The following is a 26,056-nucleotide window of genomic DNA, read 5'->3' as shown; positions in this document are numbered from 1 at the left end:
ATTAAGGCAGAGTACAGAGAGATTAAAATATTTTTATTCCTGGAAGTTATGCCTCGCTTGCTATGTAGCCCAAAATCACATCGAATTTTTTGGCTGCTGTATTATGCCACTTACTCATTAAGTTTGCTGTCCCCTAAAACTCTTAGATCTTTTTTTCAGAACTAGTAGTATCTAGTTTGGATTTTTTTAAACCCAGACTTCACATTTTTCACTAATTAATTTCATCTTATTAGATTCGGCCAGTGCTTTGGCCCATCATGATTATTTTAGATGCTGTCATCCAGTGCTCTCCCTTCCAGTTCTTTGTCACCTGCAGATTTTATGAACATAACATCTGTGCCTTTGTCCAAATCATTGATAAAAATATTTAACATAAAAAAATGAAGCAAATATCCAAGGAAATTCTACTGGAGACATTTTGCCACAATGACATTGAGTCATTAATAACTATGCTGAGCCTGGCTATTCAACTAGTTTTGAATCCATCTAATTTTATGGTCATATAATTCATATTTTTCTCTTTTAACCAAAGCAGTATGAGGTAGTTGAACAAATGCTTTGCTGAAATCTAGATAAATTTTGTCTACAGTGATCTCTTCATTTACCAGTTAAAAAAAGAAAATGAGGGCCAGCTAGGTGGTGCAGTGGATAGAGCACCAGCCCTGGAGTCAGGAGAACCTAAGTTCAAATCTGGCCTCAGACACTTGACACTTACTAGCTATGTGACCCTACACAAGTCACTTAACCCTGATTACCTCACCAAAAAAAGAAAGAAAGAAAGAAAGAGAATAAGACTAGTCTATCATGAGCTATTCTTGATGAAGACCTGCTGGCTCTTTGTAATCACTGCTTCCCTTTCTAGATATTCCTTAACCATCTCTTGAATGACCTGTTACAGAATTTTCCCAAGAATCAGGTTTGCCTGGCTTCCTTCAAGATTCAGCTCAAGTCACACCTTCTACAGGAGACTTTCCATGGTCCCCCCAGCTGCTAGTGCCTTCTGCTTTCATGTTTCTTTCTATCTACTCTCTATATATATCTTGTTTGTACCTACTATGCTGGCTTCCCCCTTAGAATGTAAACTCCTTGAGGGCAAGGACTATTGTTGCCTTTCTTTGTATCCCGAGTCTAACTCATAGTCAGTGCGTACTAAATAGTTGACTAACTAAATCAAAATCCAGCTCTTTTGATGGTAGTTTGAAGATTCTGTTGTCTTTTAAAAGTGGAGACATTTGCCCTTCTCCAGTCTTACCTCTCTGATTTTCCACTATCTTTAAAACATTAGGGACAGTAGCTATTAAGATATGTCTATAAAAGTAGCTTAATTTTGAAAAGAAAGTTAGCTGTATGATGTTTGAAATAATGATACCAAGAACCAAAACAAATGACAATTTTATGAGTAGGGTGTCTATGGCAGCCATGCTATCATGTTGAGAAGGGGATAATAAATAGTGGATAAAGTGAGCAAAATAGTGAAATCTCTGTAAGCCTTTTACAAAAACTATTTGGTGACATGTTAGCATAAAAAAAGACACAAATGGAAACACACTAAGCTGTTCCCTTAGGAAAAATGTATTTGAATTAAATTTGTTCATTTTTAGTTTGAGATTGCCAGTTTTGATCACCAGTCACTTTGGATGGTCATGTAAAAATAAATGCATCCAGGACAAAATGTTAAATGTAGGATTATTTTAGCACGAGAAATCTTGAAGACAGCAATGCCGAAAGAGATGTAAAAGCAACGGATTATAACTTTAATGAGATAAAGTAACAGGAGAGGGAACTAATAGCAGTGGTGAATTGATCCATACCTTCCTTAATACTTTATTTTAGAAACCTCAACAGAAAAGTTGACAGCTTTATGTTATTTGAACAAGTAATACACTTTCAGATATAATGCGGCTGTATAGCAATGTGTACATTGTAGGTAAACTCCATGAAAATGAAAATTCGCCTTCCTCCTCCTTCTGTGTATGTGTATGCATGTGTGTGTGTTTACAGGTAACACTTTTTGACGGGCTTCATCAAGCATAAATAAATTCTTCTCACAAGAATATTTTAAAATAGCTGAAATTTTCCATTAAGTACAAAAATTTCTTTAAGAATTTTAGCAGCTTTGATGTAAACCTTAAAGAATAGTACACATTTTCTTGCCTTTAACAGTATTCCAGACAGTATCGGGTCTTTTCTTGGCTCAGTATCAACATTTTGAACCTCAGTTCTTGTACTCTGTTATACAGTGAAACCCTTAAAGTCTGTTGAAATGTACAGAATAATTTCCCCCTTTATCCAAAGTTCCAGATTTTTTAGATTTTTCGTTATCTTCTTTTCATAGTTTTTCTGTTCCCTCTTTTGCTATTAGTTCTTTATTTAAGTGCCCACTGTGCTAAGTATTGGGGAGTATAAGAACAAAAACTGCCCTCATAGGAGTAGGGATCATATTACTCTTCTCTTTTCCATCTTCCTCTCCCCTAAAAGGTAATTATAATTTAAAATTTTTTAAAATAATTTGAAGAAGGAAGGTAATCAGGGAAGATTTTATGAGAAGCTGAGCATTTATGGAACATAAGGATTGTGAGAGATAGAATCAAGGAAGAGTACATTCTAGGCATTTTGGAAAATTTTTTTTGTTTGTTTTTTCTCCCATTTTTTTTAATTTTGGACTCAAACACCAAAACTCAAATACACAGTAGAGAAAAGAAAAAGAAACGTATCATAAACTTAAATATTGAAACAAATTCAAAATAAGAAAAGAAAAAAAAAAGCATGCCACGTGCACAGCAGATGAGAGAATTCAAAATATATATAGCAATAAATTTCCATGTCAAGAAAGCCTGTACTACACATTATGTTGAGAGCTGTCCGTCTTTTCTTTGCTTCCTTGTAAGTTTTTCTTGTTCTCTGCTGTGCACTTTTGACTTTTTTCTCCCTTCCTCCTCCCAAACCCTTAAGGCTACAATTAAGTGTGGATATATTTATATATAGATATATACATGCTCATATACATATATACACATACATATATACATACATACACTTTTCCTAACAAATTGTACTCCTGATCTTTGTTTTTTAAATAGGAGGACTTGGTAAACTGTGCTGAATGAACTACCTGCTTTCAATGAATCACTTACAAAAAGAAAATAAAAACATCAGCTGTGTATCTTCTAGTCCTTCAGATTCCATATCTATATAAAAGCCACAAAATTTAAATCACTGCTAATGAGAATGAAGAAAAATAAGTAATTGGCATCAATGTAGAAGCAATTTCAGGGATGGACTTGGACATTCTTGTCTTATGAAACAGTTATAGCCTAGGACAGGGTAGGGAGCCTGAGGCCACATGTGGCCATCTAGGTCCTTGGACTGTATCCCTTTAACTGAATCCAAAGTTCATAGAACAAATCCCCTTACTAAAAGGATTTGTCTTGTAAAACTTGGACTCAGTCAGAAGGCAGCACCCAAGGACCTAGAAGGCCACATGTGGCGTGAAAGCTGCAGGTTACCCACCCCTGGCTCAGGAGAATTTGCTGCAAAATAAAAGTTTACTTTAATAAATCTACTTTTAAATGCACTGAGATTAAAAAAAAATCTCTCTGCTATCTTTGGAAAAGGAGAAGTAGATGGTTGTCTTAATGATGCCCATTATTGCAAAAATTAAACTGTCAGAGGAACAGTGTGTGGGTTTTATTTATTTATTTGTTAAAAGCACTAGTGCAAGCACTAAAGTTCTGTCCTTGAATTATATTGAACTGTGTTAGAGAAAACTCATGTTTTAAGTAGTATGTTGAAAATGGCCTTTTGTGGGAGGTTTCTTTTTTAATTCATTGTAAGCAAAAGGTTTTTATATGCTAAGCTTTTCTAAAGTATCAGGTAGTTCAGCTGATTGAACCTTTTTACTACTTCTTTTTTGAAAAAGCAGTTAGCTGATGTACCTCAGTAGTTAGAAAATACAGGGAAACAGTTTGTTCAAATATTCAGTATAATTTTGAGGTATACTTGAGGATGCCAAATTTCTTGGAGAATATGCATGATCAGAAGGCATAAAATAACTCTTCTAGGTGTGAATCTGTTTATTTCACTTTCAGGACAAAAATGTCATTCTTTCTTAGAGAACATAGGTGTAGTATATGGGGCTGATAGTGATGGAATAGATAGTGATAGTAATAGAGACTGGACCTGTGATTTCACTGATATCAAGAACTCCCAGGTGAGAAAACTCCTTCTAAGAATGCTGATTGGTACCTTCTCTTAAATGTGTAGTCTTAGGTCATTTTCTGAAGGGACTTGCTCAGGGCCCACAGTCAGTGTGTACGAGAAGTCTTCCTGGTTCCAAGGCCAGCTCTCTATCCTATAAGCCGTGCTGCTGCCTCTTTCTGACAGAAATTTATAGAAAAGTTAGTAACATGGCCTTAAATGATTTGTTGTTTGACATTTAATCATATTGTGAATTTATATTGCTGTTATTGTTAACGTATATTTCTAAACCTTCAGTTTAAATTTTGACATGTGCATATCTTGTCTAGAATCCAAGTTCCTCATGCCCAAGGTCATACATTTACCTTATTTTTATATCAGCACTAACATAGTACATGTAGTAGATACTCAGTAGTGGTTGAAATACTTTGATAAATATAGAAATGCATAACATTTTCTAATACATCAACAATCTTGGTAGTGAATACAAGGTGATGAAATGTAAGGAAGATAGGGAAGGCACTAGCAGTTGAGGGTTCAGGAAAGCTATCACATAGATACTGGTGCTTAAGCTGCATCTTGAAGGAAGCTAGGGATTCTGTGAGGCTGAAGTGAGGAGGGAATGCACTCCAGGCATAGGAGACAGTCCATTTAATGGCACAGAGCCTGATTATTGTGTGTGAGAAAAAGAGAAAGGCTTGTAGAGATTGTAGACTATAGAGAAAAGTTCTAAAAGACTTGGAAAAATAAGTTGGGGCCAAGTTGTGAAGCACTTTGGTGCACAGTGGAATGACAAAGTCAGAGCTGCAGTTGGGAAAAATCCCTTTGTGGAGAATGGGCTGGAGTGGGAAGAGACTGGAGTCAGGGCCTTGTAGCACTAAGTCTCTGCAGAGTGATGGCCGGAACCAAAAGTAGAGAGGAGGCTTCATTATTCGAGAGATGTTGTAAAGGTAGAAAGGGTAAGATTTGTCTACTGATTGGATATGTTGGGTGAGGGAGAGGGAGAAATTGAGGATAATGCCAAGTTTGCAAATCAGAGAGACTGGATGAAGTTCTCTTAGGAGTTTGGGAAGTTCAGTTTGGAATTTAGGAGCATGACTTGGGCTGGATATATAGATGTGGGAGCCATCTGCATAGAGATGACAGTTTACTCCTTAGGAGCTGAGAGAAGAGGAAGAGGGTCCGGGGAAGAGTCTTGAGGTATGCTCCAAGTGAGGTTATGTATGTGATGAATGATGACCCAGCAAAAGAGATTGAATAGTGCTCAGACAGGTAAAGAGGAGAATCACTAGGGAGCAGTGTCATAAAAATTCTGAGAGCAGAGAATGGTCAGGAGGAAAGGTTTTTCAACACTGCAAAATGTATCAGAGAGGTCAAGAACAATACAAACTTAAAAAATACCATCAGATTTGGCCACTTTGAGATCATTGGTAGTTTTGGCAAGAGCAGCATGGTGAGGTGGAAGCCTGATTGCAAAGGGTAGGCATACCATAACGGTGTTATGGGTATTTATAGTAAAGTGAAGACAGGAATGTAGATGTCTTTTTTCTAGGAGTGTGGCTGAAGAGAGATGCAGAGTGTTTCCTTTAAGTCAGGAGTTTTTACTCTTTTTGTGTTCTGGACCTTTTGACAATCTGGTAAAGCCTATGAGTTCCTTCTAAGAATGATGTCTTTAAACGATTAAAGGAAATGCTAACTTTCGGTTAAAGATTAGTGAAAGTAAAGATTTAAGTTTTTCCTGTACAAGTTTTCAGACCCCCTGAAATCTATGGATCTCTGATTAAGAACCCCTGGCTCAAAGGGATGACACTTTTTCGTGAAGGTGGTGGTATTGTTTTAAGGGATAAGGAGTATTTGGGCATGTGTTAAGGCAAGGCAGGCAAGGAAGGAAGTAGCCAGTAAGACACAGAGAGAATAAAGATAGGAAAAAAAATCTTCTGGTGATTATTTTAATAATTTTGCATTTTAATATAAGCTTGTATCTTTAAAAACTTTATATTTTTCTCAGGAAAGCAAAGAAACCGACTGGAGCCTATGGACACCATATTTGTTAAGCAAGTTAAAGAAGGAGGACCTGCTTTTGAAGCTGGATTATGCACAGGTACTCCTCTTCTGTTTTACATTATGCTACCTGAGGCTCACAGTGTTCTGTTTGCTTTTTCTGCTTGTTTCTCCAAGTTTCCCATTTCACTCTCCACATAGTCCCCCTTTCTCTGGTTTTTCTCTCTATTTCTTCTTTATCCATTCTCAGACTGAGGAACCTCAGAGAGCCATCTATCTAATTCACCTAATATTAGAACAAGAATCCTCTTTACAGTGTATCGACCAATCTAGCCTTTGCTTAGAACGCCCTCATGAGGAGTACTTTACTTACTAGTGCAAGCCATCTGACATTTGGGATTGTTCTGATATGCGGGGCGTCCCGAAAGTTTTAGTGAAATTTTAAGCCATAAAGCTTGGCACCAAGATTTTTGAGACATACGCGCGCGCGCGTGTGTGTGTGTGTGTGTGTGTGTGTGTGTGTGTGTGTGTGTAGTAAAAAGATTTCTGAACTGGGAGTCAAGACCTCAGTTTGAATCCTGTGTTTGCCACCAGACTTTGAACTTTCAGAGGTGCGCAAATCACTTCAAGTTTCTGAGCCTCAGTTTCTTCATCTGTAAAATGGGGATAGTAATAGCATTTGTCTTATAGAGTAGTTCTAAAGATTAAAATTAAATAATGTACGTCAAGCACTTTGTTAAGCCCTGAAGTATTATAAATATCAGTTATTATTTTGATTTTATTTCATCCCCTTGGGATATACTATCAAAAATTAAATAAGTTTGATTGATAAATGTCTGTGGTTGCTATTTTGTAGAGAAAATATGCTTAGTGTTTAACATAATGACATTCTGTCATCAAGAAATGCTTTACAACAGGAATTACCTAGAAACTTCCTACAGTCTTTCATTGCCTTTTGAATAGAGAGCTGTAGCATTTTAAACTCCTTCGTATTCAAATAATAACTATATTGAATAGTATTTAAGAAGATCATCTGGTTAAAACTTATAAAATGAAGTCTTTTTTCCTAGAAAAGTTCATGAACCCTGTAAAATCTTTCCACAGACTCGGGGTGGGGGGGGGAGGGAGATGTCTATGGACCTGAGGTTAAGAACACAAAAGCAGATACCCAGTGGCTATTCATGTGGAACACACATAATTTTTCAAAACACTGAATGTTAAGAAGATGAAACAGGGGACATTGAATGGAACATATTTAGAAAACACAACTTTTTTCCTTCTTTCCTCTGATTTTACCAGTAATGTAGATATGCTGTTTCCAATCAGGTCATTTCTGCCTTCCTAACATTTGACCCAACTTGGCGAACAATTTAATACATGTAAATTTGTCATCTTAAAGACAAGTGCACTTGTCTTTAAACACACTTACCTAGGCTGTGCAGCCAGCTCTAGGTATTTATCGTGTAGGGACATTAGGAGAGGTAGCATGGCACAGGACCAGTGTGCTGAGCTTGTAAACTGGAGTTCAGATTCCATTACCAGCACTTGCAGCATTGTGTTCTCGGGCAAATCACTGAATTTCTTTGGCCTTCAGTTTTCCTCATCTGTAAAAAAAAAATAGGGAATGATGATAATATCTACTTCATCGAGTTGTCAGGCTCAAGTTAAATAATGTAGATACAAACCTTAAATCATATGTGAATGTGAGTTGTTACTGTGGGGAAAGCCAGGTTAAAAAAGGGATAATTAAATTAAACAAAAAAAAAGTAAACCCAGCTGGGCCATTAAGGGGGGGGAGGGCATTAACAGTTAGTTTATACTTCCTATGTAGGTCTGTGTTTTACAACAGTAGTAGAAGTGGTGAATTGAAGGAAATTGAGTGGTTCTGTCATTTGCTGCTACTTTCCCCCTCTCTCCTGGTTAGGGCTAGAATCTTAGGTAGTGGAACAGTGGCTACTAGACTTGGTGAGAGATGATTTTGACGTCTGTAAAGCCAACAACAGTCCCACTGTGATCTTGTTTGAAAACACGGCTGTATATCTTATGTAGACAAATATGCTTTCAGTAGAAGATAATGAGTTTTTTTTTCTTCAGTGAGATATTTAATACTAATTTAAAAAAAACTTTATCTCTCTGCTTCATCGTGGCCCTCCTCAGTTTTTTATTTCTTCTTTCCTTATGTTGGTATAAGTGACTTCATATAATAAAGACACTACCATATAGACTAATGAAGAAATACTCTTTAGTGCCTACCTCATAAGTTATGCCTACACACATTTTCCCTTAGAAATTTCTCATGCTTTTTCTTCACCTTTCCTTGCAGGTGATCGTATTATAAAAGTCAATGGAGAAAGTGTTATTGGAAAGACCTATTCCCAAGTAATTGCTTTAATTCAGAACAGGTAAGATATTTGAATAATGTTGATTTGTGCTACAAGTGGGTTTCTGTTTCACAGTTCAGTTCAGCAGAGTGATCTTTATGAAATGTTGTATTACCTTGGAAAGTGATGTGATGAGGACTTGAGCTTTTACGGGGCTGAAGCATTTGTGAGTTGCTAGAAGCCAAGTTTGCTTGGGCATGACTTAGATTGCTTCTGTTTGGCAGCTTTACTGGCTTCATCATTAAAGCCACTTATCTGGGCTTTGGATCACTAAGTTTCATGTTTTTTTAATGTTTTCTCCTTTGTTTGTAATGGAAATACAGTGTTTTAACTTTTGATTTAATGAACCTGTACTGAAAATTCTTATTGAGTTTAGTTATCTCACCTAAGATAAATTTGCTGCCATTGAGATAGTTTTGAACATTTTCTGGACAACATGCCTACTGCTTTTCCATAGTCCATTACTTTCCAACTTTTCTGTCCCTCTTTTTGTTACAAATAACGAGCCATTTGATGAGTAAGTTCACCAAGTTGGTTATAAATGAAGATGTTCATTAATGCATAAATCTAAACCAGGCCTGCACAACATATGGCTTATGGAGCCACTTGTGGCCTGTGGGCTGGATGTTGTGCAGGCCTGGTTTACATTCTCTACGTTTTTCATGGGCCCCCCAAAATCCTTTGGTGGGCTGCAAGCAGCAGGCCATAAGCAGCTCATGATATTGTACAGGCCTGATCTAAATAGATCTAATACAGTTAACTCTGGATTCTATTTCAGTGAGTTGGTTATACACTTGGCACATTACCCATGATGACTTAAGGTTGTCCTTCTGCCTGCCTTCTTCCCCCACCACTATCCCGAGGCAGATAGTAAAGGCCCATCAACTGGAGGTTGATGTGATAGAGGTGATTAGACAAAGGCGCAATTCTGTTAGTGTGAGTATGTGTGTGAAGGGGTTTTTACCTGTCTGTGTATGTTAGCCTAGTCCAAAGTAATGTGTGAGAAGGGAACACTCTCTCTCTTTCCTCTAGTTTTACAGATGAAGCTTAGAAAAGCCATTAATTGCCTAAGGTCACATAGCTAATTACTAGTAGAGTCAGATCTACATCCCAAGTTTCCTGGATTTTTTAGTCCATTGTTCTTTCCATTATACTGCCTCTCAGAAACTAAGTAATTTTTGGATTATGTTATCTTAGCCACAACTTTGTTCCTCTTTATTAGTGGATAGTAGATAGTGATATTGAGTATAGTAAAATTAAGTAACTTATCTAATTGCTCAAACTGTTTCTATGAAGAACTATCTTTTGATAATCAAGTACAAATAAAGTTAAGAAAAATTCAGTATTTATGTGTGCATTACACACACACACACACACACATTGTAAGTACTGTGGGATAGGCATTTAATTTTCAGGGAAATTGAGCACAGAAGCACACACAGCATAGTGCATAACTGTAAACAGTATAGTTAATATCCAACTCTATTTATAACAGTATAATTAATATCCAAGCAGATTTTTAAAAAATTTTAAGTGGTATGATGAGGACAGATTGCTACTCAAGTTATTATGTCCTTAGTTGTTAGTGAGATTCTGAGATAATACATAGCCTATATCTTGGTTCTACCTGGTAGTGGTACCAATTTGAACATAATGCCTCAGGAGGTTGAGACAGGGATAAGCTTCCAAGCTCTTTTCTCTGAGATAATTGGGACGTTGCTAATATGTGTTTTGTTTGCTGATATTTTTATGCCTATAAATGTAAATGAACTGCTAAAATAACTTTAAAAATTCACTTCTTAATATCTGTGATTCTCTTATGATTTGTTTTCCTTGAAATACACATAAATTTGTTCGCACATTGATATGTTTAATCTTTGGGAGTACTTTAATTGTTCAGAATGACAATATTCATTTTTAAACAAAATTTGGAAAAATAGAGAAATATTATAAGTTTTCTCATCCTATCTTTTTTTTTTAAAAATTGTGTTCCTTTTGTCTGCAGTTGGTAGCAAATGGATAATGGAGCATAATGCCATTGAGATTCTGCAGTCTATTAATGTAAAAATGTATCCTTGCAGAAGAATTTATCTCATCAGTATGTATTATCTACTGACACTAAGCTACTAAAATAAAACCCCCTGCCTAGTTTTATTCTTGTTTAAACCAGTGGCTCTACTTAGCTTGCCATTTTTTTTTTTGCATTTATAGCTTGGACAAAAAAGCAGTACTGATAAACTTAAGGGATTTTAAGTGTTAAATATCTTGACTGAATTACAGAAATTGTAGTTAATGCCTCTAGATTGGGTTTAGAAACACTTGGCTGTGCTCTGTCCACATGTTGTTTCAGATACCAGGTTTCACTCTCATTTACCACTCTTGATATGTTTTTTTAAGATAGAGAAAATGTTCACTTGTAATAGCTTTATGGCATGAAAATGAAGGTCTTATTAAGCTTTAGACCATGAACAGGTTTTTTGCCAATTGTTATAATTAGAAATTATTACAAAGTAAAGAAAAACAGTCATGACAGCAGATAAGGTTTCTTTTTTTCATGAATGAAATTTTCAGTTAATATGATAAATGATCTTTGAAACATTGAATTTTAATACAGACAGGAGCATTTCTTAATATGATGATTTAAAGACTACCCTGATTCTCTGATATTCAGCTTTTTAAAAAATCCTGTAATATGGTCTCTGGATTAAAGTGAAAGAAGAAACCATTCTGTTTGCTGTGAATTCTGGTTTCGTTTTTTTAGTTTAACATTTCTGATGCCTCATTAAGAAACTTTTTAAGTAGACTTGGGATATGCACATTTTAAAAAGAATTAGTGGTTTGAGATAATAGGATAAAAACATAGGCAACTAGTCCTATTTAAAAGCTAAGCATTATTTTTCATATTCTAAATAATATGGATTTAGAAAGTAACAATTTAAGAAAACAAACAATCTAAGCCTTAAGTAATTTTATGAACATTTCTGAATTTACTGACCTCTGGCCTCTCCCATATATTTGTATCTCTCCTAAAAATTAAAAAAAAATGTGTATTTCTGTTTTATTTCAGTGATACCACATTGGAACTTAGTGTTATGCCAAAAGATGAAGATATCCTTCAAGTGGTAAGTGTTCTTTACTCAACTAGCAATACAGTCATCTCAACTAAGTCTCTTTGTGATAGAGACCAACTTTTCCTGACCAAAGTAGATTAAGTCTTGGTAGGAAGTTTTGGCCAAATGTTGTCTAAGTTGTGTCTGTGCATCTGACAGTCTTGGTTGGTTGAAGGAAAGGAGAGCCCCCAAGTGCAGATGAAAGAAAGCAGCATTCATCATGGCTCTGCTTGCAGTTTGTTCTCAGTAATTCAGTTCAGTATCGTCAGGCAATGAGCTAGGAACTGGAGGCACAAAAAACAAAATGGGAAAGTCCTTGACCCCTTATCATAGGTTAGGAAAGAAAGAATGGGTATCCACAGGGTAGAGGAGGCCCATCGTGGAGCCCTGTTCGCCATCTTAAGTCTTAAGAGAGTGAAGGGGCGTCACAGACTGAAATCCCTTCTCATTTTTAGAGGCCATCATATCTGTGTCAGGACTAAGACTGGTAAAAACCTATAAGAATAAGACTCAGACCACAGAGTATGTTGAGTTGGACTTGATTAAGAAAACAGGTAAAAAATTGCTAATATATCACTCTGGTTGACAAAGAGGAGAAAGCATTTTAGTGTACGTAACATATAGAATAATTTGGGGGGGGGGAACTGGTCAGTCTGTCTCATTCAATTTTATTTAAAATGAATACTGGGCAAAAAACATTGAAAAAGAGAAAAAACATTATTTAAAATGAATATTGGGAGTAAAACACTGAGAAAGAGAAAAAAATTAGAGTTTACATTACTTGAACCTATAGGTATCATAGATACTCAGTAGTGTGTATATCAATACTATTTCTTACTCCCAAATAATATGGTTTAGGTGTAGCTTCATATGTAGTTTTAGAGTATCAAAATTCCAAACTGTGAAGACAAAATAATCACTGTTTTGAATGTAATCTGTGGTAATGTCAAATAAAAATAATTTGTTTCTTATAGCAGTTTTCAGTTTTGCAAAAATGGTGTTAAGTTTTTATTTCTAGCAAATTACAGAATATTATCTAAGACATCTGTATAAAAAATGCTAAAAGAAAATTTCGTCTTTAAAGTTGACTATCATTCACAGCTGAATCCATTCTAATTTAATGAAGAGATCTGAGTAGTGTAAGAAAAACATGTGCAGTTCATATTTTGTATTAACTGTTCAGAACTGGACATGTATAAAGATGAGACATTTTTCAAACATTAAATGGGATTTCTGATATTCTTTCATAATTATATATATTAGAAAAATTTTACTTTCATAGAGATATGTCGGTATAATGAGAAGCGTGCCTCAGAGTCAGGAAGCCCGAAAGACTCTGGGGAGTAACACAATGTAACTTCTCACTCCTTCAGTTCTCTCCCTAATATTAGTGTTATAATGTTGGTCTGACTGCTGTGGCAAAGACGTTGTCTTCACCTTGAGTCCCTTATGCTAATGAAATCAGAGGACTGAACTGTTCATATCCCTAACCCTCTCTTCTCTCAAATTGCTTTTGAGCAGCAGTTTTTCTAAGTTTGAACCATTGATCTTAGTCTGTTAGGATCTTCGAGGTGATCCTCAAATGGCTCTAAAATGTCTCATGAAAAAATGTTTTTAGTTTTGGTTTAGCTTTGTTTTTTAACTAGGGAGTTGAGTCTTCATTTAAAAAACATTAACAGTTAGACCTGAGTTCAAATCCGACCTCAGACACATAACACTTACTAGCTGTGTGACCCTGGGCAAGTCACTTAACCCCGTTGCCTAGTCAAAAAATAAATAAATAAAACATTAACAGTTTAATGGCCATGATGAAGGTTGTTGATGGGATAGGGTGGTTATGCACCTGGGCTCCATGACCTGAAAACTTTAGTAGAGGGGCCAATCTATAAGCGATAGAATACAGAATTTAATTATGTTAAAATATAATTATTAGTAAAAAAGCATTTAATAAGTGTCTACTATGTGCCAGGCATTATGCAAGATACCAGAGATAGAAATAAAAATGGAAAAAAGAAAAAAAGAGGAAACAATCCTACTCTCAAAGAATTGTGCCCCCCAACTCCCACCCCAGGGAGACAACATGTATATAAGTATGTACAGAATAAATACAAATTAAATTTAAAATGATTGGGGAGAAATGGCAGTAGCAGATGGGAAATCAGGAAGGGCAGGAGAAAGAAGGGAGCACATTCCTGGCACAGGAGACAGCTGATGCAAAGGCACAGAAAAGTACATGTCAGGGAATGTCACTGTAATGGAGGACAGCAGTAGAAAACAAAACTTGAATGAAACAAGATAAAGAATGAATTCTTCAAAATGAAAAAATGTGACTAATAATTTGCTTGACTTGCTAATTAGATGACTTAAAAATTAGCAATACAAAAATTTAATTGTTTAGCTTGGTTCTTTTCCTGTTTTATGCATTTTTACCTTTAAAAAGTATAAGTATTTTTGTAAATAATTTTCATCATCCTTTTTTTAAGACTCGAGTTTAAGGGGCAAATTCCCTTTACCAATTTGAATAATATTGTAAGGGGGTCATATTTTTATTATTTTGATTATTTGATACTTCTGTATGTGGGTCAAATGACCATTAAGCCAAATAATGAACAATGACTCTGTGAACTTTTACAGTTTTTGTTTTTGTTTTTGTTTTTTGTTTTTGCTTTTAGGCAATTGGGGTTAAGTGACTTGCCCAGGGTCACACAGCTAGTAAGTGTCAAGTGTTTGGTGGTCTGAGGCCGGATTTGAACTCAGGTCCTCCTGACTTCAGGGCCAGTGCTCTATCCACTGCACCACCTAGCTGCCCTGGACTTTTACAGTTCTGCTCAGACTGGAATTATGATAACAGGGAATGGAAGATAGAATCTTCTGAATCTAAAGGGATTGCCCCAGCAATTACTTTTTAAAATGCAGACTAGTGAACCAGTGCTGCAAATCTTGACTTAATTAACATTAGGCTGCAGGGACTAAAACTTAAATTTTCAGTTGAGTTTATTGGTTGTGTTTAGAGAAGGGAGTTCTGGAAAATTATTGGGAAAGTGTTTAAGCTCAGATACAAGAAATATGGTTTCTATAGAGGATACCTACTTTTTTTGAAAATCCCTTTTATTTGAACTAAAGGACAGTTAAGTATTAATTTTATTGAGCTATGTTTGAATTTGTTTTAAGCTTTATGATAAATTATAAATATATTTTACTTTTTAAGTTCATTACTCATTTATGTCACTTTTTAATTGATTAGGAAAATGTGTGAAACCTATGAATATTCTTTTTACTTCTATATATCTTAACAGTTGTGAGTTAAATTCCACTATATGTTTGAAATATCTTTTCAAGTCCTTTATACTAAATTAGATCTCAGTTTCCTCAGAGACAGTTTTTATGTTAAATGTTTAGTGACTTTAATAGTTTTTTAAATCATTATCATCATTGTGAACTCTTTTGTGCTAATATTATATAGAACACTTATAAAATTATATCAGTGTGTCTGAGCTTAATGTTTTGATGAGCACATTGATTAACAAAGCTAATGCCTCTTTTGCCATTAAATATTTTAATATACATTGGATTTACTTTCAAAACAATGATGTGTACATTGTTTAAATTGAGAAATGTAATTTGAACTTAAGTTTTCATTTGTTTGTAAGCCATATTTTCTTACAGTTTTTGGCTAGTCATTTGAAATGTAGCAGAATTACTTAAGAAGGCTATGGAAATGAAATGTGGGCTTATTCATTTTGTCAATACTTGTGAAGGACCTACAATTTTCATGTTACCTAGTTCAGTGCTGGGGAATTAAAAGAATAAAATAGGTTCCTGGCCTAGCAAGGGATTTGAGACATGTAGCATACAAAATGGAACATGGATAAGTGACTAAAATAAGTAAAAGGTTCTACGAGAGATCAGATTAGTCAGAAGTTGGTTTAGAAAGTTTTGTGAACAGTCTTTCCTAGAAAAGGAGAGACTAGATGTAAGAATCATGAAAGTTTCTTTATTGTCTTGTAAATCTGTATCAGTTGCTTGATGTTGCTTGAGAGTTTTAAGGAAGATCCTTAAAGTGTAAGAACTGTGATCAGTACAATGACTAATCACTCCGGAAGACCATTACAGAGAGATGATGGGTGTATGGTGTGGAATGTGACGTGTGTGTGTGTGTGTGTGTGTGTGTGTGTGTGTGTGTGTGTGTGTGTCTGTCTGTATACCACCATTGGGAGAATTTGTTTTGCTTGACTAGGTTATATTTATTAAAAGAAATTTGTTCGCCACCCCACTCCCACCTTTGGGTTAGGAGAAAGAGAAAATACATTTCTCTTAATTAAAACACAGAGGTAGCAGGGAATGGTACAAATGTGAAATGTTATATGAACTTTCAGATGAGGTCACTGTATTAGTTTTATTTGACTGTTTTACTTTGTTATAAGAGATGGGGAGACCTTTTTAAAGTAGAGGGATAACTAGGATTTTTTGCTTATTTTTTCCCACCAACTTTTCACATAATAGTCAAGACTGATTATTTTGCTTTAAACAGTTGTTTACAAGGAAGCAAGGCTATTTTATTTGATGTGCAATTTTAGTCAGTTACTATTAATCATTGCCCATATTTAATACTATATTCAATTAGCCAGTGTTTCTGGCTATTTCCTGATAAAGATTTCAGTTGACAACCTTTTACTCCCTATTATAGTGTTGTTTTTCCCCCTGTTTAAATCCTTACAAAAATGATTTAAGTAAGGGGTTGTTATTACATTTTTGTTAGTTAAGGCTTTAGTTTTTAAAACACAGGCCTTTAACACTTACTGAATTTAAATATGACAATGAAGGAAATTTCAGGGAAAGGAAGAACTAGGGTAAAAATGCTAAATTGAAAAAGTGTTTTTTTTTTAAACTACCTTACCATTGGTTGAATATTTTAAGAGCTACTTATTTTGTTCTATTAAATGCTATCTAAAACATCACTTTTGTGACTGTAGATGAACAGTTCATCCAAAACAGTTGCACACAAAACCAAGATAATTTAGGAATGTTATGTTACCCCAATTCAGTTATCTTTTGGTACTGTTCGCTTAGTACCCAAATAGTAATTCAGTTACCTCTGGTAGGATCTTAATTATTCTATTTTGTTTCTCTAGCTACAGATATAGGGCAGTTTGGGAGGTCCTGCTGCTATATGCCCAGGTAATGGGTTGAGGGCCACCTCAAGGAGTAACACATAATAGCTGGTCCAGATGTTTTCCTCCAATATGTTCATCTTGGGCCCTGAGTAACCCCTTTAATAGCTGGTAAATATTTGGCACATAAATATTGAGTTTTAAGTGATTTAAATGAATATCTCTGCCCTGAATACAGCAATCTTAATATTTTCTCCTGCTTGAAAAAAAAAATGTGATTAAATAGTATGTAAATTTTCAAGTATATCATATGAATTAATTTTAAAGAACTTTAATGTGGGCCTAGACTGTAAGGCAAGATTACTTGCTTTTTTAAACCTTAAAATATTAAATAATTCTATTTTTGTTGCATGGCCAGTGTTTGTTTTTAAATATATGCCATTTGGCTTTTTCACTGCTTCTTGAATGAGCTAGTTTTTAGAGTTTTCACCTCATCAGGTTTGGTTTGGAAATAACCTTTTAAATATCTATTTTAGCCTCTCATAGAAGGAGGGCCATTCTATTGAAATATACTGCAGTGATAACTTACGCTTGTATTTCCTGAATGAAATATATCTAATGAAATTAATCGTAAAGAGAGGTTATTTCTTCAGAATTATCATCTCCCTCTGTTTTAGAAATATAGAACAAGAGCAACCGTGATCAGCTGACAGCTACTGCTTATGTTCAGATTTATTGGGAGGAGGGTTGCACTGTTTTAAATGCATAATAGAGCTTTCGTTTCGTCATCTGGAAGCAGAGCTCAGTAGAAGCTCCAGGGAGATGAGAGACAGCAATGTTGCCCTAGTGGAAGGGAAGCTTTGTAGCACATCACCAGAGCACTGTGCCTACAGAGGAAAAATGTGTACCAAGGAGTCATGGCAGGGATATGCTTTGCTTTCACAATGGTAGAGAAATCAAGCAAGAAGCCGGTAGAAGCCTGAGACATATGTGCTTACGGGAGCACTGAAGGGTGTTATGCTTTACTGCCCCTTTGCCTCAATTGGAACCTTCCAGAGAAATCAGTCTACATGTATTTTTAGCTTGCTGTTTCTAGCACCAATATAACAACATAATTCTGTCTTTGTATCAGTAAGCAGCTTTTACTATGTTTTCCTATTTTCTGCCAGCTACAGTTTACAAAGGATGTCACAGCACTGGTAAGAAATGCACAGTAGCCATTTCCTTTATTTGTAAGGCATGTTTTTTTTTTTATAGATTTGTCATAATACAGTCTATTAAACCTGCAAGTTACTGAATTAGATGTTTGTTCACAGAAATCCCTTCTTATAGTTAACCTTGCTAATGTGCAATATGTGCTTGTGATGTTTATGGGGGGTGGGGAGGATTGTTTTCTTTCATATCCTAAATTTTAACTAGTGTTCAATGTAGAATTTATTGCATTTGGTTTTTGGGTGCCTCGCCCTCCTTCCTCCCCTCCACCTCCCCGTACTGGGCTCTTAGGTTGATGACTGCACTTCTGCTTTACAGCATGCCTAAGTGTAAAGCCGAGACTCATTTGGTTCTGAATTAAGACTGTTATGATTAGAATAGGAAATGTTACATCTATTTGTATCAAATCCTGAATAAATGCTGAACTTAGGCTTTTGTTGCATTGGCCATCTCTGTGTTATGGGGTCTCTATTTCCATTTTAATTATCATGAAGTTTTTAAAATAATGTCACAAATTATTGAAAAAATAATTTAGAATGCATAACTATAATTAGTAGGTACACCTTTGTAAGAGAAGGAGATAAATAAAATTTACAAAATGTAATAAAACCAGTTTTCTTAGGCATTATTACCTCAACATAAGGTAAGATGGGAAATAATTTACTAACTTGAATTACTTTGAGCTTAGGAGTATATATGTTTTCAATATATGTACTTAATACTAAAAATTTTCATTTTTCCTTTTGTTAATGTACAATTATTAGCGTGTTGGTTTAATTTTTATATGATAGCATCATTTTGAGAAATTAAGTAATGACTAAGACTAGATATCACTTCAAAAAGTTTATTCACTGAAAATATATTTATATAACTAGAATTTTTAATATTTTCATTTTCTTTTATCTGCCAGGGGTAAAAGAATCCTCTGACTTATGGGATTTATTATGAAGCCATTTAACCTGCCAAAATCCCAACAGCACTAAGAAGATTGAATGGGGGAGTTTTAGAAGCACTTCATAGCAAATAAGGGAAAATATTTTGATGTAGTCACCAAACTGTTGAAAAGGGAATCATTAGTATCCATTTATATGATTTGCAAATTTTGCAGTTCACTTGGTTTCTGAACTGACTTTTCCTCTAAATTTGTGTCATTAAGTAACGTGGTCTTATATCTGGGTTGAAGTAAACATCAAAAGTAGAAATTATTGCCATTTTTAAGAATTTTAGATAACACCCTATTTTCATTCATTCACAGGCATATTCTCAAGATGCCTACTTGAAAGGCAATGAAGCTTACAGTGGCAATGCCCACAATATTCCTGAGCCCCCGCCCATTTGCTATCCCTGGCTATCACCCTCCACTTCAGGAAAGGCACAGCCCATGGAAGTAGCTCCTCCTGACTCTTCGCTGAGCAAACAGCCAGTCAGTACTCCAGGACTGACCCAAACTAGCAGGGCCTACAGAATGGAAGTACAAGTGCCTCCCTCACCACCAGATGTTGCAAAGTCCAATACAGCAGTGTGTGTTTGCAATGAAACAGTAAGGACTGTCATCGTGCCTTCTGAGAAGGCTGTAGACTTGTCATCTGGTAGAAATAACCTTACAGGTCCGTCACATAGAACTGAAGAAGTCAGGTATGGCATCAGTGAACAGACCTCTTTAAAAGCAGTGTCAAGGACTCTATCACCATCATCTTCAGTTCCCACCACCCATTTAATTCATCAGACTCCAGTGTCAAGATCAGTAGATCCTTCTGGAGTTTCTGTTAAATCTCTTAACTATGGTGGACATCTGGAAGGAATCTCAAGCAGTAGGCCTCAAGCAGTGGATACTCCCTCAGTTTCTACTAATCATTATTCTCCAAATTCTCATCAGCATATAGACTGGAAAAACTATAAAACCTACAAAGAGTATATAGATAACAGACGATTACACATGGGGTGTAGGACAATTCAGGAAAGATTAGATAGTTTAAGAGCAGCTTCTCAGAGCACAACAGATTATAGCCAAGTGGTATCAAACCGCACCACCTGCCAGGCACGCCGGAGGAGCACTTCTCATGACAGAGCACCTCAACCAGTTCAGATCCGGCAGCGTAGCGTATCCCAGGAAAGACTAGAGGACCCTGTGCTGATGAAGTATTGGCCAAGAAGTGCTTCTCAAGGGGCACTCACTTCCCCATCTGTTAGTTTTAGGAGCCACAGAACGCGTTCATGGGATTATCTCGGTGGGCAAGGTGACACATCAGAAAAGGTGAATTCAGAGAACCTTGTATCTGATTTGAATGGAGATAGAAAACAGACTTATAAATGGACTGGATTTACAGAGCAGGACGATCGACGAGGTATCTATGAAAGATCTAGGCAACAAGACTTTCATAAATCTTTTCGAAATTCAAATTTTACTGTGGCTCCTAGCGTTTTAAGTTCAGATAGCAGACGAGTGAGTGGTAAAGGAGTGGGACCTGGGTCTCAATTTCAGAAAGTTTCACCAGATTTAAAAACATTGCAGTCAAATAGGAGTTTTCAAAACACTTATGGAACATCATTGCCTCGAGGCATTTCACAAGACAGGTCACCTCTGGTAAAAGTCAGAAGTAACTCTTTGAAATCTCCTTCTACATATGTGGCAAAACCCTCATTCAACCAGAACTCATTTGTTGCTATCAAAGACCAAAGACCAGTAAATCATTTACATTCAAGCAGTCTACTAAATCAGCAATCGAGATTACGAGCAGAAAGTGCACCAGACCACATGGTTGATACTGGGAAGTCCCCTTCTTCACCTGTAGCTTCTGCCAAGCTTGGACTTCAGATGAGTGAGAGCTGTCTTCCCTCAGATGATTTAGAACCATCTATCAAACAAAATTCACAAGAAGTGGAAATTCAACCATTAGGCTCCTTAGATAACAAAGAAACAGTGGTCTTGAGGGAAAAACCTCCATCTGGGCGCCAAACACCTTTGAGGCACCAGTCATACATCTTGGCAGTAAATGACCAAGAGACTGCATCAGACACTACCTGTTGGTTGCCAAATGATGCACGCCGAGAGGTCCACATAAAGAGAATTGAGGAAAGGAAAGCATCAAGTTCCAGCCCACCTGGTGATTCCCTGGCATCCATTCCATTTATAGGTGAGTTCCTTGGTTTAAATACACTTCATCAAAATTAATGGGTCTCATAGTGTCTTCTGGCTGATATCCCAAATATTTTGGTATTCTAAAAAGACATTTTCAAGGTAAGACATGGAATTATGTAGATGTTTTTGTAATTCTGCCAACAGATAATGAGAACATATAATTCACTACCTCTTCCCTGACTGTAGAGCTTTCTATTTCCATTGTATATAGTCTCAAAATTTCAGGTGTTTCTTCCAACTTTAAAAACTGTTGTGCATCAAACTTTTGTCCTCTAAAATTATGTTAGCATCAATTTCCTTTTTCACATGAGCTTAAGAATGCAGTTTTACATTGTGAAATAAACTTCTTTATCCTGTGCTAATGAAGAAAGGAAAGAATAAGCATTTATTAAGTGCTTACTGTGTACAAAGAGCTTTATGCTAAAGGCTGGGATGCAAATAGAATGGTAAGGTAGTCCTTGCTCTCAAGGAGCTCACATTCTAATGGGGGAGACAATAAGTGTAAGAGATGTCAGCTGTGAGTCAAGTGGAAAGGTACCATGTTCTCTAGGATGCAGTGGCAAAACACATGGTAATACTGCATCTTCTTTAATGTGTTTCTATTGATAAACCTGTTGGGCTGTGATGTCAAACTTTAACAGTGTCAAGGACTTTGGTGGAAAGAACTTTGCTTTCTGAGCTTCAGTAGTTGTGGCTATAATGTATATAAAGTTGATACAAGTGACGCTACAAACTGAATTCTTCTCAAATGTTGACTCAATCCAATATTTTCACAGTGATACCTTAAATTTCTTTTCAAAGTTCTTTCATATTTATTATATTCATATTCATTATATTCATATTCATTATTTTGCTTTAGCTTTTAAATATATTAATTATTTGCTACAGACAGAAACACTGCGTTAGGCATTGGCAAAGACATAAAAATAAATAAGACACGGTCTCTGCCCTCACGAAGCTCCTTATTCTTGAGGAGTGATGCTTCCTAAAAGACTGCACTAGGTATCCCACAAAAATGCTAGCCACATTCCACAAAATGTTCTTCTGTATATCTGAGAAATCTTAGAATAAATTTGAGAGATTTACTTGAGGAATAAGAAGTATGTTAAAATCAATCAACATACTTATTGAGCATACAATGTGTAAGGTGCTCTGCTAGGCCATGTGAGGGATGCAAAGCAGATATAATTCCTACACTCAGGGAACTTACAGTTGAATTGGGAAAACACAATTTAACTTTAAAAAGTTAAATGACAAACAAGATAAATAATAATACAAAATAATATAAAAAGCTATTACCATGTATTCTGTGTTGACAGAGGAATTAATCAACAAGCATTTATGAAGTGCCTACTGTGTGCCAGGAAATGTGCTAGGTATTGGGGATAAAAAGACAGAAGTGAGACAGCTGCTCACAGGGAACTTACTTTATAGGGGGAGTGGAGGATAGACAGCTTATTCACACAAAATATCAGAGAGATATAAAAGGTGATTTTCAGGGAGAACAATACTAGCAAGTGGGTGAGTTGGGAAAGGCTTTTTGAAGGTGGCAATTGAGTACAGCTCTGGGTTCCGTATTGCTTTTGGGACAGCTAGGTGGCACAGTGGATAGAGTGTAGGGCCTGGAGTCAGGAAGAGTCATCTTCTTGTGTTCAAATCTGGCCTCAGACACTTACTATCTGTGTAATCCTGGGCAAATCACTTTACCCTGTTTGCCTCAGTTTCCTTATCTGTAAAATTAGCTAGAGAAAGATCTGGCAAAGATACTGGAGGAAAAGGAGGGGAACATTCTAGACATGGAGGAAGATCTTGTGCAAAGGTAGCAAAGTGGAAGATGGGATGTTGGGTGTAGCAGCATAGAGTACCTAAGAAAGAGTAGTGGAAAACTAGGCTTGGAGCTAGGTGGTGAAGGACGTTAGATGCCAGTGGGGTTTGCATTTCATCCTAAAGGCTCCACTCTACGAGCCATCAAAATTTCTTGGTTGGAAAAGTGGTGTGGTCACACCTGTGTTGTAGGCATATCATGCTGCTAGCTTTGTGGAAGATGGAGGAGAGAGACTGTGAGTGCAAAGAAATATTTGGCCATGGAACCATTTTAGGCCTTGAAAAGTATTAATGGATATATACTCTTGGAAAAAAGGTAAGATTGGAAGAAATTTGGACCCCTAATTAGAGAAATTAAGTCTTCTGTTCATATGAAAAAATAACATTTGATAATCTTATATATGTAATTTAATGTATTAATAATTTAGAGGAGACATAATTCTAGAATTAATTGTTTTTTTCTCATGGAAATCATTCGTATATGCAAGATACAAAGACTTTTGGTAAACACAATTTGGGAAGTACTCATGTAGTTCAATTTTCTTAATAGATGAAGCCATTTATTTTACTATTTTAAAATTATATGTATAACTTTCAGTTTTGTCCTTTTGGAGATCAATGAGAGCTCATTAAAATATACCAAGAATGGCTTAGTAATAGTTCAGTCATAAAAAAGGAACAGTCATGCCTTGAGTTTTCTTTCCCAAATACCAAGAACTGCCAGAAGGTGTCAAAGAACCATTTTGTTTAGGAGAGAGGAAGCAGGCTCTTAGAAATGCTATAAAATCAAGGGTGTTGAGACTTCAAAGGATTCTGCCTTATTTATGTAAGTTGGCATCATTATATTCTACTGCTTTTGAATATGCCATCTTGTACTCTACCACTGTACGTGATTATGGTGACATTACTCATCTGTACCCTGTTCTGGAATGAACTGCACTTAGCTACTCTGCAGAATTATAGTATCAAAGAAATGGAAAGTGAGATAGAATTCATACTTAATATTGATCATATAAATAATTGAATACTCATTTTTTTAAAATGCACTTTGACAAAAGTAAAAATAAGCCTAGTCTAATTTTTCATGTTTCTTGAATGGTTTTTAGATTACACTGAAGAGAGTTAATGAATTTTAAACATTCTAATGCCTTTTGCTTAAAAGGTCTTAACTCCTTTCTTTGTATTCCCAGTATTTAGCACAGTGCTTGGCACATAGTAGACATTTTACAAATATTTATTGACTGATTAAGACGGACTCCACTAGACCATTTATTCATTTGAGGTTGGTGCACTTATAGCTTAATAGATAAAAACCTGAATTTTTTTTAGTTTTTATTGCACATATAAGTAGTATGCTTTTTTAATTTGAATTCATATCCTCATCATGTGAATTGCATCATAATCTTTTCTTCATTTAAAAAAGTTCTTGGTTTAAATAATTGCAAAGTTTAAAAATAAGTATGGACTTTTAAGGAGAATAAATCTAATGTAGCATTATCAAATTAATATGTTCATGATTCACAAAAATGCTTCAGTTTTTCACATGAATGAGTGATAATGTGGGCTCCGAGTTCTTTTTTAATCATTTTATTTTTTGGACTTTACATATTTTTCTAACCACATACATTATTCTTTTTAACCATCTTACTTTAGCATTAGGTGTGCAGTAGGACAGATGATGCCAATTTTGAATTGGGATAAAAGATAAATGATATTTTGGGGTGCCTTTAGGCCAAACAATTCAGGTTTTTCCATCTTATCCTATCATATTGTTTTGTGTTGTTTAAGGCTTTTATTATTTACTTAATTTTGGGTGTGGGGGAGAATAGTCTATACATATGCCAAAACCGAATGAGAAATTAAAATACACCCTGACTTTGTTCTTAATACCCACTTAATGGCCTCTGCCAAATTAATTGTAACAGAGAACCATTCAAATCACAAAACACATTAAATTAGCAAAGCAGTTTGACACATAGTGGTCATATTACTTCAAAAAATATTTTTCTGCAATGCATTTTATACATTTAAAGGGCTAATTGTATTCTTGACTGATCATGGATAATTTAAAAACCATTAATAGATTTCTTTCCTATGTTATTGTTCTTTTTTCTTTGTGAGCTTAGAGAATTTCCATTTCACGAAAATGCACTTTGTAAAATCCCCTAAATTAAATGGAAATATACAGTGTTTCACAAGTATATATCTCAGCTTGTTTAAAAGTGGGTAAATGAGAGGAAAAAAGATGATTGATTTTACCTATTTTGATAAGTAGTGTCAAGTTTTACATTTTACCTAGTAAGTTTGGCCTTTTCTATTATTAATCTACCATTAGTTAAACCAAAGTGAATCAATTTTGGATTATTTTAATACAGACTACCTTATTTTTTATTATCCATGATCGCAATTTCATTATAGATTGGTTTCTGTTTGTCAGAGTTCTTTTTACCAGTCTTTTCTTTCTTAGACTTTTTAAATTATACTTTTAGGGGAGAAACTCAGTGTAGACTAGCCCTTGGGAGAATTTTAGCATGAAGTTAGGCTAAATGTATATGGAATGGCAAATCTACTGTAAAAATATCATATGATGTTTTCCAAAGCCAAGTCAGTTGATTTTAGGTAGTATCTGTCATACTACTTCTGTCTTAACTAGTCAAAGTCAAGAGAGTTGACAGTGTTTCTCCCTTGAATATATCTTAACGTAGTTTAACTCCTAAATTGGTTAGACAAATGGTTTATTGTCCAAATTTGCAGTTAAAAGCAAGCTAACTGATTTTTGCTTGTTTCTCTAAGTATTAGGCAGCTACACACTCATGTCAAAAGGCACTGCAGTCATCTTGCAGCAGTTTTATTTTGTACTCTGTTCATTTATAAGTTCTGTAAATAATGATTCTGTAAATGTGATTTCTACATGACCTGTTTTCCACTGTTATTAAACTCTGTCATTTTGAACCAGCTTACCATTAAATGTGCAGGTATGAGAAAGTAAGTCATCTGATGACAGCTGCTGTCAACTGCCATGGTTGTCTTTATATGTTTTTGAAGAACAGTTTACATAATAGCCATTTCCATTTTTTAGAA

The 26,056-nt window shown here is 35.4% G+C and overlaps 1 protein-coding gene across 1 annotated transcript in view; it reads left to right on the top strand.

The window, feature by feature from the left end:
- Window positions 1–26,056, top strand: part of LOC110202183 (rho GTPase-activating protein 21-like) — a 151,304-nt gene that overhangs the window by 90,006 nt on the left and 35,242 nt on the right. Inside the window, 5 exon segments of the mRNA XM_020978219.2 lie at window positions 6,206–6,298; window positions 8,522–8,600; window positions 11,647–11,701; window positions 17,970–17,999; window positions 19,268–21,146. Coding sequence (XP_020833878.1) covers window positions 6,206–6,298; window positions 8,522–8,600; window positions 11,647–11,701; window positions 17,970–17,999; window positions 19,268–21,146 — 2,136 coding nt within the window.

This window comes from Phascolarctos cinereus, unplaced genomic scaffold, assembly GCF_003287225.1.
Source record: "Phascolarctos cinereus isolate Bilbo 61053 unplaced genomic scaffold, phaCin_HiC Scaffold_1;HRSCAF=81, whole genome shotgun sequence".
NCBI classification, from domain to species: domain Eukaryota; kingdom Metazoa; phylum Chordata; class Mammalia; order Diprotodontia; family Phascolarctidae; genus Phascolarctos; species Phascolarctos cinereus.
The sequence above is the reverse complement of the archived record's forward strand: the minus strand, read 5'-3'. Positions and strand labels throughout refer to the sequence as shown.